Source organism: Symphalangus syndactylus, chromosome 20 (assembly GCF_028878055.3).
Source record: "Symphalangus syndactylus isolate Jambi chromosome 20, NHGRI_mSymSyn1-v2.1_pri, whole genome shotgun sequence".
Taxonomy (NCBI): domain Eukaryota; kingdom Metazoa; phylum Chordata; class Mammalia; order Primates; family Hylobatidae; genus Symphalangus; species Symphalangus syndactylus.
In genome coordinates, this window is record NC_072442.2 from 50,714,429 (window position 1) to 50,730,172 (window position 15,744).

The following is a 15,744-nucleotide window of genomic DNA, read 5'->3' on the forward strand; positions in this document are numbered from 1 at the left end:
AGGGAAAGTGTCTTGTCTTGCTCATCTGGGTAACCCCAATGCTTAGCAGAGCTGTGTTTGTAACAGATGGTTAGTAAAAGTTTATTGAATGCATGAGTCACTTCTTGTCTGTCATTGTGTGGAAAATGCAGGATTAAATCCTTCAGGTGTCTTTTCTAGCTGTAGCCCTGGTCTCAGTTTACTTTCTCCGTTGTTTTTGTTTGTTCATTTGTTTTGTTTTGTTTTGTTTGTTTGTTTTCAGACAGGGTCTCATGCTGTCTCCCAGGCTAGAGTGCAGTAATGCAATTATGAATCACTGCAGCCTTGACCTCCTGGGCTCAAGTGATCCTCCTGCCTCGGTTTTCCAAAGTGCTGGGATTACCAGCTTGAGACTCCACAGCTGGCCAGTTTTCTCATTTTTAATGCAAGAGTAGCAATCCCTCCCTAAGGGAACGAGTGCAGGAAGGAAGTGAGAGAGTGGTGTGCAGGTGCCGAATATGCAGCGGGTGCTGGATGGTGGTGGTAGCTAGTGCTTTCCCATGCGTTGTCTGTTAACACTCACAATAAAGTTCAGGGTAGATATGACTGCCCACTTTTTGCACACGGGGCTATGGAGGCCAAAGAGTTTCAGCAACTTGCCTTCATGTCCTTAAGCCCATTTCATGAGTGAGCTTGAATTTCAGCCCAGCAATGTGACTCCAGAGTCCATATATATATTTTTTATTTTTACTTTTTTTTTTTTTTTGGTTGAGACAGGGTCTTGCTCTGTTGCTCAGGCTGGAGTGCAGTGGCACTATCTTGGCTCATTGCAGCTTCTGCCTCCTGGGTTCAAGCAATTCTCATGCCTCAGCTCTGGAGTAGCTAGGATTACAGGCACCCACCACCACATCCAACTAATTTTTGTATTTTTAGTAGAGATGAGGTTTCACTATGTTGGTCAGGCTGATCTCGAACTCCTGACCTCAAGTGATCCACCCACCTCGGCCTCCCAAAGTGCTGGGATTACAGGCATGAGCCACCACACCCAGCCCAGAGTCCATATTCTTATCCACTGTCAGTGTGCACCAGCTGCTTTCCTTCCTTGCACACGGGGCACACTTGGTTCCTGGATTTGGGTGAGGTCGCCCATCCTGCCATGTTTTTCGTTGTTCCTCCTGCACAGGTGAATTCCAGCTGCTGTAGAAACAACACAGGGAGAAGCCCTGGTCCTGCAACATCAGCACCGATAAAAACAAATTATTTAACTTCTTGGATGGCAGGTGTCCCAGGGCTTCCTCGGGACAAAGGTGGCTGATGCAGGAGCCTGAGCAGCCTGCCATGCTGTCAGCACAGACCGCGTGGTGCAGATGCTGGTGGCACCATAATCTCATTTGATCTATTTCGGGAGGCAGTCAAGTGGATGAGAAAGCCCTCGGCTCCTCGGTGGAGAGAGCTAATCTGTCTGATGTCTGCCTGGGTCTGTCTCTCTGCCTGTGCACCACTGTGTAGCATTTAAAGAGAGAGACTTGGTGTGGAAAGTCTAAACACCCAGTCCTAGGATTTTAAGTAGGGGTTTAGATGAAGGATTTTGCCTTTAAACAGCCAACCAGGAGTGAATGATGCTAAGAGCAAGAGGGAGAACCATGGAAAGCCACGATGGTGTGCATGTGGACACTGACAGGGATCATGGCTGGACATTTGTGTTCTAGGGTGTGGGCATGAAGGGAAGAATTACAGGTTGTCTACACCCAGCCATGGTCGTAGGCAGGCAATTACGCCCAGAGAGTGTGTATGTGGGTCATAAGAAGAAATGTCCCTGCACCACCTCCGAGGAGGGAAGTATCATTGGAAATAATCCAGACGTAAGAACACAGGCAGTGGAGTCTCAATCCTGGCCCTCTTCTTTGGTGTGTTATGTGGGCCTGTTCCCATGCAGACAGGCTTCCAGCTTGGCCTTTGGAAAACAGGCTAAGATTGCCAGAAAGTGTGACCATTGGCATCTGCATGATGGCATCTGTGATGGGGTGCTTCGTTCCAGGGCACCTTGTCTATCTTCTGAGATGCTATTACCTTGTGCCTACAAGGTGTACCTTCTGCTTGTGAGGTGAGAGGGCCCAGGCTGAGAGAAGGGGCTCAGGGCTTCTGTGGGGTCATACTGCAGCTCTGGGCTTATTGGTGGAACTTGGCTTGCCTTGACCCTTAGATAAATCTGAATCCTTGAGGGGAGTGGGTGGGTGGGACAGGTGCACGGGTGCACGTTCTCTCCTGGCCTCCAAGCCTGCATCTTCTGTTGTTTTTCCTGCCAGTCTTTCATGTTTTTTTTTTTGTGTTGTTCCCAAGCCATCCCCTAAGATTTGCAGAGCCTGGGGCGAGAGTACACATGGAGGCTTCATTCCATCATCTAAAGTTATAAATCAACTAGGATAGGTCCCATCCTCCTACCCTGACAAAAGTACCTTCACGGTGTCATGGAAGGCCAGGTTCAAGTTCAAGTTTAGAATTTTCTGACTCCTCGGAGTTCTGCCTGGGAACTTGGGGAGTCGGAGAGCCGGCCCCAGCCCTCAGCCTGTCCTCCTCTCATCCCTGGCTCTGTTTTACTCCCATGAGTCCTAGCTTGGTCCAGAGCCCTGCAAACAGCTTGCCTCGGGTCTGTTTTGTGTGTGTGTGTGTGTGTGTGTGTGTGTTTGTGTGTGTTTAGACTTAGCCTATTTATTATCCAGTTAGTGAATAACAGTCCATGTACAAGTTATTGTCAGGTAAAAGATCAATACAACAAGAGATGTAAAGATGAAGTGTGTGTGTATGTATGTGTGGGCTGGGGGGTGGGCGTGCGGTGTCAAGTTGCACATCTGCTGGAGTCAGATCATGGATAGTCTTGAATTACAGGCAGCAGAGCTGGGACTGAGCATGATGAGGTGGGGGTTTCCAAAGGTTCTGAGCGAAGAGGAATGACATCGCAGCTGAACAGGAAGGAGACCAGTCAGGCAACAGCATGGAGGAGTGGGGATGTGTCAGGAGCTATGACAATAACCGCAAACATCTCTGTTTTGCAGGAAGTGATGTTCTGCAATGGATCGTCCAGCGGCTTTGGATCTCCAGTCTGGGTGAGGGCTCATCTGGCACTCAGTTATCCAGAACAGCTGTGTGTACAGCACCATGGGAGAAACCAAATAGAGACTTAGCCTGTGTTTCTGAGAAATTTACATTTTAATTGGACAGACATGACCTTCGTGTGTAAAACTACCAGAATCAAAAGCAAAGGCAGGATAATTTGGGGACAAAAGAGTTATTTTGTACGAAGTATTTAGAGCATAAATAACAGGGATAAGTGGGGAGGACTCAGTCAAGAAAGTTCTGGAGCGGGTGCTGTGTATAGCTGGTCTTGAAAGAAGTGATGCTTTTGAATTGGTGAAGAGGAGCTCTGAGAGTCTTTCTATAAGGGGACACTAGCAAGAGCAAGAGTGTAGAAATGGAATGAGCAGAAAGTGGAGGAGTGACAAGGGAGATTGAGAGTCATGGCTCCAGATGGCTATGGAGGGTGGCAGAGGGGTGGAAGAGCACCTGAAGATCTGGGAGATAGGCAATAGGAAGCAACAGGCCATTTTTGAGCATGGCAATGTGCATGATAATCACATTTCAGCTAGGGTGCCTGGCAGTGTCAGGCCTCTGAGCCCAAGCTAAGCCATCATATCACCTGTGACCTGCACGTATACATCCAGATGGCCTGAAATGAACTGAAGAATCACAAAAGAAGTGATATTTAAATGGCCTGTTCCTGCCTTAACTGATGACATTCCACCACAAAAGAAGTGAAAATGGCCAGTCCTTGCCTTAACTGATGGCATTACCTTGTGAAATTCCTTCTCCTGGCTCATCATGGCTCAAAAAGCTCCCCCACTGAGCACCTTGTGACCCCCCACTCCTGCCCGCCAGAGAACAACCCCCCTTTTTCCTTTACCTACCCAAATCTTATAAAACGGCCCTACCGCTATCTCCCTTCGCTGACTCTCTTTTCGGACTCAGCCCGCCTGCACCCAGGTGAAATAAACAGCCTTGTTGCTCACACAAAGCCTATTTGGTGGTCTCTTCATACGGACACGAGTGAAAGGCAGCAATTTAGAAGATGGATTGGAGCAGAAAGAAACTGGATAGTAGATTTCACACTAGAAAATAGGCTGTTGGTACAATGAGGCATACAACTTTAGGACTTGGTCTTTGATGGAGGGAGCGAGACCTGTAGAGGGAGGGCTGGGGAGGAAGTCTTCCCACACCCTGGAGGCTGAGCTATGGGATGGGGAGATGGGTTGAGTCCTTGGGGTCCTGCAGGAATGGAGGGATGGAATCTCCTCCAGGGGATGGAAAGATATCTGCTTTCATTGATGCTTTGGAGAAAGAACCAAGGAAGTTTGTCCTTTAATTGATATAATTGATAAACAAGGCTGTGCTTCCAAATCAACTGGAGCAGGGTGGGAATTAAAGTGAAGTGGGAAGGAGAGGAAGGGTCTGGACCTGGGATGCAGGCACAGGTGAACTTGGGATAGAAGTTGGCAATAAACCTGATGCTCCTTGCTCATTCTTTGAGTGACAAAGTGTCTGTTGGTCCAACAGAGACATTTTCTTCCCAGTCCTGTGACCTTTCCCAGACCCAAAGGGCCTATAGAGGCTTCTCTAGGCCTTCCTTAACCATCACCCACTGCAGCAGACCACGTGTGGTTTCTGTTAACATCCAGATTTCCTAGTTCCCATCTAGACTTACTGAGTTGTCATTCCTGGGGATAAGACCCGGGAGGTCCTCCTTTTAGCGTGCAACCCAGCTGATGCTTGTCCACAGCCAAGTTCAGGAACCAGTGTCCTCACTGCTCATGAGATACAGTGCTGTTAGGAAGGGGCACCTGTCCTGGAGTTTGGGGTGCCCTGGGGGCCGGCAATGAGCTCCTGTCTCAGCCCTGCTCTTAACATCCATGTCTGAACTGCTTTTCCCAGAGGCGCAGAACTTGGGCAACTTTATTGTCAGGTATGGCTACATTTACCCCCTGCAAGACCCCAAGAATCTCATTCTCAAGCCTGATGGCAGCCTCTACCGATTTCAGGTGAGTCTTGACCTTGACCTTGGCTGTTCATATGGGGTTGATCTCATTTGAAAAGGTTGGGTTCATAGTTTCACAGATCAGGATTTCAGAAATGGCAGAGGGGGCTAAGGTGGTTCGATTTCTTTAGTCACAGGGTTGGGGTCCACTGAGTCACAATCCAGTTTTAAAGCGTGGTTTCCCTGGTTTCTTTTGCAGACACCGTATTTCTGGCCCACCCAGCAGTGGCCAGCTGAAGATACCGATTACGGTAAATACTTCAGCCCCAACTATGTCTTTGGTAGTGCTTAACATGCTGCTTATTTACTTGCTGCATTTTGGTAACATTTGTCTTGCTGTCATCATGACCTTTCTGTCAGTCCACATCTGCACTGGGCGTGTCCCCAGGGGCAAGGGACTGGGTGTGCTGAGCATTCTTTCCCCCACTCTGAGCACAGCAGCCTCAGGCTTAGGGAGGCTGCAGATGGGGTTTTGAAAGATGATGATGATGGAAAATGTCATTGCTTTCTTTTCCAGCCATCTATCTGGCCAAGCGAAATATCAAGAAGAAAGGGATTTTGGAAGAATATGAAAAGGTATGGAGGTGCTTTTAAGTAGAGGTTATTATAATTGAGTGGAAGATAGTTTTCAGCTGTACTTTCCTCATTCCCACATCACTACATTCATATGCTTCCTCATGATCCATCCATCCAGCCAGCTAGCCATCCATTTATTAATTAGAAGCACTAGCTGAAGTAAATTCTTTCCCATGTCTAACTTCAGTTTCTCTCGCTGTAATTGAAGCCCTTGCCTCAGTGGCTACTGGGCATACGGTGGCTACTCGCTTCCTTTTGCCATCCCAAAACAATGTGACATAATTAATATGTACTCTTGGACAACCCTTGGTTAACAGATTTGAACTTGAATTTTTTTTTTTTTTTTTTTGAGACAAGGTCTTGCTCTGTTGCCCAGGCTGAAGTACAGTGGCACGATCTCAGCTCACTGCAACCTCCACCTCCCAGGTTCCAGCGATTCTCCTGCCTTAGCTTCCTGAGTAGCTGGGATTACAGGCGTGTGTCACCACGCCTGGCTAATTTTTGTATTTTTAATAGAGATGAGATTTCACTATGTTGGCCAGGCTAGTCTCGAACTTCTGACCTCAAGTGATCTGCCTGCCTCGGCCTCTCAAAGTGCTGGGATTACAGGTGTGAGCCATCGTGCCTGGCCCGAACTCCAATTTATGATGGGAAAACAATAGGACTGTATAGACTTTTGTTTTAGGCTGGGCGAGTCCAATTTCCCAAAGAACACACGCTAGCCCTCAAAAGGCTAAAATTTCTGGGCAGAGAGTTAAAATCTTGCTGTGTTTTTATATTTATTTATTTATTTAGAGACAACATCTTGCTCCATCACCCAGGCTGTTGTGTAGTGGTGCAGTCTCGGCACACTGGAACTTCTGTCTCCTGGGCTCAAGCCTCAGCCTCCCAAGCAGCTGGGACTACAGGGGCACGCCACCATACCCAGCTAATTTTTGTATTTTTTGTAGAGAGAGGGGGCCCAGGCTAGTCTCAAACTCCTGGGCTCAAGTGTTCCACCCACCTCAGCCTCCCGAAGTGCTGGGATTACAGGCGTGAGCCACCACACTCAGCCATGTGTTTTTATTCTTACAAACATGTTTTCAGAAAGGCCGGTTTATCTTAGGGTTTATTTTGTGAATTTGTGATGCTGTGTTGTTGAATAGTGTTTCCAGGTTGGGTGCGGTGGCTCACGCCTATAATCCCAGCATTTTGGGAGGCCAAGATGGGAGGATCACTCGAGGCCAGGAGTTCAAGACCAGCCTGGCAACATAATGATACCCTATCTCTACAAAAGATTAAAAAATTAGCCAGGTGTGGTGGCATGCACAGGTAGTCCTAGCTACTGAGGCAGGAGAATGGCTTGAGGCCAGGAGTTTGAGGCTGCAGTGAGCTATGATTGTGCCACTGCATTCCAGCCTGGGCAACAGAGTGAGATCCTGTCTCAGAAAAAAAAAAAAATGGTTTTCAAATTATTTTTAATCTCTGATGCTCTCTTCCTAATCAGATTTTGGATACATTTATTTATTTATTTATTTATTTGTTTATTTATTTATTTGACACGGAGTCTCACTCTGCCACCCAGGCTGGAGTGCAGTAACACAATCTTGGCTCACTGCAAGCTCTGCCTCCCGGGTTCACGCCATTCTCCTGCCTCAGCCTCCTGAGTTGCTGGGACTACAGGCGCCCGCCACCATGCCTGGCTAGTTTTTTGTATTTTTTTTAGTAGAGACAGGTTTCACCATTTTATCCAGGATTATCTCGATCTCCTGAACTTGTGATCTGCCTGCCTTGGCCTCCCAAAGTGCTGGGATTACAGGCGTGAGCCACCACGCCTGGCCGGGATACATTTATTTTTACAAAAGCAAAGAAAACCAATAAAAGTGAGGCTTCTTGTGAAAGTGTTTTGAGAATTCAGCTGCTCCTTGAGTGAACACCATGGTAAAACCAGCTCAGACACCATCGGGCTGGGTCCATGGTTGCCATGAGCCAGGGCTGTGCCCTTGTTGACTTAGAGTTTGTTGCCCTGCAGCACAGGGCATATGTCTTGGGGCTTACTGTTCTCATTTTGTTTTTCTTCTCTAGGAAAATTACAATTTCTTGAACCAAAAAATGAACTATAAGTGGGACTTTGTCATTATGCAGGCCAAAGAGCAGTACAGGTGAGTGAAAGGAGACCGTGCTTGTCCTTGCGGTGTCTTTCCTCCCTCTCTTCTTTCTTTGTTTCTTTTTATTTATTTTATTTTTCATTTTTATTTTTTATTTTTTTGAGACAGAGTCTTGCTCTGTCGCCCAGCCTGGAGTGCAGTGGTGTGATCTCGGCTCACTGCAACCTCCGCCTCCTGGGTTCAAGCGATTCTCCTGCCTTGCCTCCCAAGTAGCTGAGATTACAGGCACCCAGCACCATGCCTGGCTAATTTTTATTAATTATTATTATTATTATTACTTGTATTTTTAGTAGAGATGGGGTTTCACCATGTTGGCCAGGCTGGTCTCGAACTCCCGACCTCGTGATCGGCCTGCCTCAGTCTCCCAAAGTGCTGGGATTACAGGCGTGAACCACTGCGCCTGGACTCTTTCCTTTTATTAAAATAAACTTGTTTTTGAGCATTTATGTGCCTAACACTGGGCTGCGCAGGGGGAATAAAAAGACACAGTCTCATAGGTCAGGCAGATGAAAGAATAGGCTATGGTGCTGCTGTGGGATGAGGGCCACCTGGCTGGGGTTTTCAGAAGGAGTCGTAGAAATGGCATTGAACCTGGGGAATGCATAGGAGGGGTCCAGATGAAGGATGGCAGTTGTGGAGGAAGAGGAGAGGTGTGGTGAGAGGAAGAGGAGAGGTGTGGTGAGAGGAAGGGGCTCTCAGCAGGCAGAACCAGAGGCTGGTGGCAGGAGTGTGCCCACTGCAAGCAGTTCCTTGCAGCTGCATCTGAGAGTGCAAAGTGTGGAACTGGCAGAAGTTAGCAAGATGTGAACTAGAGATGTTAGCCAGAGCGGATCGTGAGACGGCTTTGTGCTGAGGGCCACAGGGAGCCATAGAATCATGTTTAAGCAGCGAAGGGATACACAGTGATCAGATTCTCATGTTAGAACCACGCCTCGCTCACTTGCATTTGCCTGTTGCCATATCAGAACTGGAACTGGAAGTCCCCTCCAGGGCTCTGCCTTAACGAGAGCCGGATGCAGATATTGGGGACAGTGAGTGGCAGGGAGACGGTGTCGTCAGGACAAGGTTAGGCTATCATAACAAACAGCCCCCCACTCTCAGGGGCTGGAAACCACAAGGTCCATTTCTTGCTGGTGCTCGTCATCCACCGTGGGGCAGCTGGGGCCCTGACATGCTTCCCCCACCTCCAGCACCCATATGCAGAAGCAGCAGCACCATCTGGGCTTTGTGCATTGCTTAGCAGGGCCAGGGATTTCCTGTGTGTATCAGAGCAGCCCTGTCATCCTGCTCATGAGTCACTAGGCAAAGCAGGTCAACGTCAAAGGTTGGTGGGTGGGGACATAGAATCCTACCAGGTGCCTGAGAAGAGGGACAGCTGGGAACATCTGGTGACCCGCACCAGTGATTACCAAAACCGACCACTCCCCCGGTCCAGCCTCACTCACTGTGACAGTCCCGGATCCAGGAAGGTCTAGACTTGCTGATGCTCAGCCGGGCTGCATGGGGAAGACCTGATTCTCACCCAGCAGCCTAGGTATTGGAGTAGTGATGAACACTGTTTACAGGAGAGCTGGTCCGGGAAAAATAGATTCTTATGGCGGAACAGCTTTATTGCCCTCCAGGGGGGAAGATACGTTGTTAGGGTTTAGAATCAGGTAGAACATCAGTGAGAGAGCCGCCACCGCTCGTTAGCCACAAACGTGTTTCCACCTGGGCACATTTGAGGTGAAACGACATGGGTTATCTTTAATCACTTACATTTGTTCATAAGGCTTCATTTGGTGAGGTTTTGGGTACCATCTCACTTTATGTGGGTGTGGGGAAATACTGTAGTAATTATTGTCACCCTTCATTTCTACAAATGGGGAGACTGAGGCTTAGGGAGGTGAAAATGACTTAGCTGAAGTCACCTGGTGAGATAATGGTAGATCTTGGGCTGATATTACTTAATTCAATTTGTTGCACCAGTTTTGAGTTTCTGATGGGTTCCAGCACTGGGCTGGGCTCCAGGGACACAGAGATGGGTAAGATGTGCCCTTCTCCCTCAGCCCCTCCATCCCTTCCTCCTCCTGTCTGCTCTGAGCAGGACTATCCCAGCAACCCACAGGACTATGAACCCTGACATCCACTTTCCTGGGCGCTCTGGGTGCTCTTGAAGCTTGGAGCTGTTCTCAGTGATCCCTGCAGGTCCAACACCAAGGCCTTGGCCTCAGCTGGGATAAAGCTCTGTGCTGCCCGGATCCTGGGACATTCCCTTCTTTTATTCTTCCAGGTGCCTTGGAATGAGCGATTCCTAAAAGGCTTGCTCCATTTGAGATGGCTTTTTCCCACTCATTTTATGGCTTAAAGGCTGCCTCTGATTTCAGATTTAGGGTCTCAGCACAAAACACGGTTGACCATGTAGGTTGGCCCATGAAGTAGTCATTTTGTTATGCTGAGTCCCATCTTTCAAGTTCCACACTCAGCACCCAGCCACCTACTCAAGATCTCACGTTGCTGCCAAACCTCAAACTTACCTTGTCCATATTCGAATATGTCTTTCCCTCACTCTCCAGACCTCTTCCTCCAGTATCACCCATATCAGTACCTCTACTGCCCCTACCCTGATTGAACCAAACTCACCGTCACCTGAGCCATGGCAATATCCTCCCAACTGGCCTCTCTGCTCCCAATTTGCCCCCATGTTTGAAACACAGATAAGATCACCTCACTCCATCTTCTCTAGCTATGAAGGAGAACATTCACTTCCAATGTCACTTCCTCAAAGAGGCTTTTCTGATGAGCTGTTACTGCATTCAGATCATCCTAAATTTAGTGGCTCAGAACAACAACAATTATTTTATTATGTGTCCTGATTTCTATAGGTTAGGGATTTGGGAAGGTCTTGGCTGATCAATTCTGACTCAGAGTTTCTTGAGTGGTTGTTGTCAGATGGCTGGGGCTGGGGGCCTGGAGCATCTGCAGGCTGGCTGGCATTTCTTGCTCTCTTCTTGTAGCCTCTCTTTGTGGTCTAGCTTGAGCTTCCCCACAGCATGGCGGCATTAGGGAGGGTTGTTAGATTGCTTACAGGTGTTTGGGGACTTCAAGACCACATATTCCAGTAAGGAGGGTGACAGCTGTCCCACCTTTTATGGCCCAGCCTCAGAAATTACAGTGCCGTGCCTGACGTCCCATGTTGGTAGAAACCATCACAAAATCCCATCTGGCTTCAAGGAGAGGAGACATAGACCCACATCTGTCAATGGAAAGAGTGTCAAAGAATTGTAGACATATTTAAAAATCACCACAGAGACCACCCCTGATGCTACGTGGTGGTACCCTGAATGTTTCCTTATGGCAAATAATGCAACTTGCAATTCTGTATTGATCCTTTGACTGTGTATGTGATGTTTCGCTCAAAAGCTACTCAAGGGCAGGGACTATATTTGGTTCACCAGTAGACTCCCAGTGCTTGGAATATACTGGAAGATCAATGAGTACATGAATGAACGAACGAATGAATGAATAATCAAGCAAATGCTGTTGCTGAAAAAATCACAAACGAAAGTAATTCCTAGGTTACTAACTCTCTTGCATTCCATTTATCACGACTCTCCTCTAATAACATCTGTCACAGAAAAGCAGAAGAGCAAAGCTGGGAAGGACCTGTGGGGTAAATCAGAGAGTGACTCTATTTGCAAGGCTCTCCAGCATTGTGGAAACTCCGCAATGCCTCAGTCCAGTTGTGGCCCATGCTCCTGAGGTCAGGGGCTAGTTAACCTGGTAGAAAATCCAGTTAGGCTGTCAGGGGGAAGTTTGAAAACAGTGTTTATATTTAATTTCCAGAGGAGGCTGACGGAACGCCCAAATGGAATGGCACTGTTCACCCATCTGGCTCCCGAGTGTTATGATGTTTTTCACAGTACGTTAACGGGGAGATGAATCCGCCGACTCTGTCTCGCAGAGGGCGTGTGCGTCATCCCACATTGCCTGGGAAAACAAGCATTAACAAGTGTGAGCGCGGGTCGCCGTGGAAATGGTACAGAAGGGGGCCCACGGCAGGATCACTAGTGTTACTTTGCCACTGGAGGAAGAAGGCCCTGCATCATCTCCCATCCAGAGTGGGAAAGGGAGAGAGACTGAGAGATAAAAAGGAAAATAAACAGCCTTTTTTTTTTTTTTTTTTTTTTTTTTTTGAGACAGAGTTTTGCTCTTGTTGCCCAGGCTGGAGTGCAGTGGTGCGATCTCGGCTCACTGCAGCCTCTGCCTCCCAGGTTCACACGATGCTACTGCCTCAGCCTCCTGAGTAGCTGGGATTACACGTGTGTGCCACCATACCCGGAACATTTTTATATTTTTAGTAGAGATGGGGTTTCACCATGTTGGTCAGGCTGGTCTCAAACTCCTGACCTCAAGTCATCTGCCCGCCTCAGCCTCCCAAAGTGCTGTGATTACAGGCATGAGCCACTGCGCTGGGCCATAAATAGCCTTTTACAGCAATAAGGTGTGCTCAGAAAAAGCCCCGACGTGGCATGAACTCTTTGCAGTGCCAGAGTAGAAGTCACAGGCACGGAGGAGAGAGGACTCCCCAGGCCAGCATCTTCCTTGTCACCATCCCACAGGTGGTTGCCTGCCTGTCCAGATGTTGACTATGTTGTTTGCCCAAACAGGGAAAAGTTAAGAAGCCAGGAGGTCAAATGTCGACCCGGAAGGTCACCCATGTGCGCTGCCCTCCAGTGCTGAAGTTGGTGGAGTTGGTTTGATTTAGGGCTAGTGGCGGCAGTGTGATCTCAGTGCAGCACTGTGCTGCCCCGGGGAGTTAGACCCTGGCCAGACTCCCAAGTGCAAGTGCCACTTCTGCCAGTTGCTGGCAGTGTGACCTGGTGGGCTGGTGGGGCATTCACCCCCTCTTTGTTTCAGTGCCCTGAACTTTGAAGTGAGAAAAGGCCACTGGGAGGATAAAGTGGGATTAAAAAAGTTAATAGGTGTCAGAGTGGTTAGAAGGGTGCTAATACTTAAGTGTGATGTCAGTGCTTGCTGTGTTCATTACTATTACGGTATATGCGAATTACTTGGGCAGGTTGAGAGAAGGGTCTGGGTCATCAGGAATGGGGGGCATCACTAATCAAAAGACACAAAGTCTTCCTGGCCTTACATGTGGCTTTTGGCTTTCCAGGGCTGGAAAGGAGAGGAACAAAGCAGACAGATATGCCCTGGACTGCCAGGAGAAGGCATACTGGCTGGTGCACCGATGCCCTGTGAGTATCCTCCTGCTGGTGTCGTCTGTCTCTTCCTGTGCCTCCCACCTCCAACCTGTGCTCTCCATGCCTGTTGCCAACTCCTCTTTCTCTAGGGTGAGAATTGGATCAGCAGGAGGAGCTGCTCAGTGTCAGGTTAGCATCCAAGTGCCTCTGTTCTGGATGGGGTCTGCTCACGGCCCATCTGTTGGTGTTAGGTAGGGAGGGACCTGAATGAATTTGTCTTTTATGAGGGCTGGGACTTCTTTTTTTTTTTTTTTTTTTTTTTTTTTTTGCTAGGATATCATACCTTGGGAAAGGAATATAAGGAGAAAAAATTAGAACGTAGGCCCCAATGGAGACTCCGATGCAGAAAAATAGAGTCCCGTGAGAATGGAAACTGCAAGGCCAAAGTTCTCCTTGGTGTCTCTAGCTCCCTCACTTTTTCCTCTCCTAGATCCAGTTCCCAGCAGCTGAGATGTGAGAAGTAGAGGGAATACGTCTGTGTTGAGCTTCTCTTTGCTTGGAGTACACTGAATCTCTGGCTTTGGGACTTCAGTGGCCCAGAGAGACAAGCTGTACAGAGCTGGTGTAACTTGCCCAGCTCATCACTGGGAAATGGTAGCCTCATTCCCCAGGACACAGAAGTGGGCTCTGACTGCTACATACTGGGATTAACTCTGCTGCCCCAGTTTCCTCCTGTCTCAGCCCCCTGTGCTGCCTATGGGTCACGGGAGGTAGGAGATGTGAATGAGATTCTGGAAAACGAAAAGTTAGAAAGAAATGTTCTTCCTCCTCTTCCTTTAGCTTCCTTGCCTGCCAGGTATCAGAAATTCTCAGAACCAGAAAGAGAACTGAGTGAGGCCTGGTGGCAGGGTTTATGGATTTTTGAACTTCAAGCCCATCCGATTTTGGCTGTTTTGCTTGTATTCTTTATATACTCAAAACAGATTCTCCTAAGGTGTTCCACCCTGTAGGGGCATGGGTTTGGATGCTGTATTGTTGAGGTTAAGGTGCTGAGTTTGATCCCAAGCAGCTTGTTTGATTTTTTCTTTGCTTCAGGGTTTGTCCTCTAGGGAAACCAGTTTACAGATGCCTGACGCAGGTCTCTGGGGGCTGGGGGACAGAGCACAGGGTCCTGGAGACAAGCATCCCTCCTGGTTGGTAGCGTAGAAACTCTTTGTATGAGAAGGAGCCTCACATTGTGAGTGTGTTCCAGAAGCACTCCGTGGTGAGGACAAGGAGACGTGGCAGATATGCCACATTTGGCAAGACACCTTGGTGCCCAGTGGCACCATACCTGAGGGTAGGTAAAGAACGGCTTCTATATTATGTGCAGAGACTCCTCACTGTGGGAATGCCGATGTGACTACGTTCCTTGCAAAGTGACATAGACTAGCTATGCATTAAAATGAAAAACTGATCATCTGGGTTCTTCTCAGTTCTCCTGGGTAAGCTCTCAGGCCCCCACCAGGCTAGTGGCTGAGTGGCTCTTCACAGCATGATGCAGAATCACATAAATATGACAATGTGTCTCTACGACCACCACCTCCCCCCGGCCCATCTCTGCCACCATGACCGTCATCCCATCTCCCACTCCCTCACCTCCCTTATCTCCCTGACCTCCACCACCTCTCCTATTTCCCCCACTTTCTCCACCACCTCCACCACCCTTATTGTCATCATCATTGTGGTCACTGTCACCATCATCATCACAGTAGACATGAACTGAGAACTCCCAGTGTGCTGGGCACTGTGCTAAGCCTTCTGCATTCTTTTTTTTTTTTTTTTTTTGAGATGGAGCCTTGCTCTGTCACCCAGGCTGGAATGCAATGGCATGATTTCGGCTCACTGCAACCTCTGCCTCCCAGGTTCAACCGATTCTACTGCCTCAGCCTCCTGAGTAGCTAGGATTACAGGCACACACCACCATGCCCGGCTAATTTTGGCATTTTTAGTAGAGATGGAGTTTCACCATGTTGATCAGGCTAGTCTTGAACTCCTGACCTCGTGATCCGCCTGCCTTGGCCTCCCAAAGTGCTGGGATTACAGGCATGAGCCACCGCGCCTGGCCGCCTTCTGCATTCTTATTGAACCTTTGCAGCCCGGTATGGAAGGGCTTATTATTATTCTCATTTTAATGATAAGCAAGTGAAAGCTCAAGGATGTTGCTAATTTGCCCAAAGTTACACAGCTAGTAAGTGCCAGAGGGTCTGAACCCAGATACCGCTGACTGTGGAGCTCCCCCCTGCCCTTAGCCCTGTGCACTTCTGCCTCTCGTGACAATGTCATGTGATGTCTTGGCACAGTTCAGTCCTTTGGTAACCTCCTGGGTCATTAGAACGTTGCCTGGGTCAGTGCTGCTTTAAGAAGCCGAATGCCTGGATCCACACATGCCTGGTCCTTCTTTGACAGCACTGGGGACCCAAGTTCAGCATGAGGCTTTGATGGACTCAGAGTGGTCCTAGAACTTCCAGGACATAAAACTGCTCCCCACATCTAACCTCTTTCATGGCTGCTCCCTAGGTGAAAACCAGACCAGTAGTCAAAGATGAGGTAGGAGAGTGCAGTGGCCCCACTCTCTGCAATTTTCTTAAAATTCTCCCTATCTCTTGTTGGCCTGTGGGGGTGGAAGGTAGTGTTTTTGAAGAGCATCTCAGTCTAGAAATTGAGCAATCTGACTGACAGGCTCAGGAAGCCCGGGAGCTCACAGACTGCCAGACTGTCTCCAGGAGACCCAAACAAACTGTCAGTTCAATGG

At 48.5% G+C, this 15,744-nt stretch overlaps 1 protein-coding gene across 4 annotated transcripts in view; it reads left to right on the plus strand.

Annotated features, from left to right (window-relative positions):
• The window catches only part of RGS9 (regulator of G protein signaling 9), a 99,861-nt gene that overhangs the window by 26,808 nt on the left and 57,309 nt on the right, over positions 1-15,744 (plus strand). For all 4 annotated transcript variants that reach the window (XM_063629354.1, XM_063629355.1, XM_055256934.2 and 1 more), the window contains 6 exons: positions 3,012-3,062; positions 4,942-5,048; positions 5,244-5,295; positions 5,562-5,620; positions 7,685-7,761; positions 12,923-13,004. In XM_063629354.1, the coding sequence (XP_063485424.1) occupies positions 3,012-3,062; positions 4,942-5,048; positions 5,244-5,295; positions 5,562-5,620; positions 7,685-7,761; positions 12,923-13,004 (428 nt within the window). The remainder of the gene's footprint in view (positions 1-3,011; positions 3,063-4,941; positions 5,049-5,243; positions 5,296-5,561; positions 5,621-7,684; positions 7,762-12,922; positions 13,005-15,744) is intronic.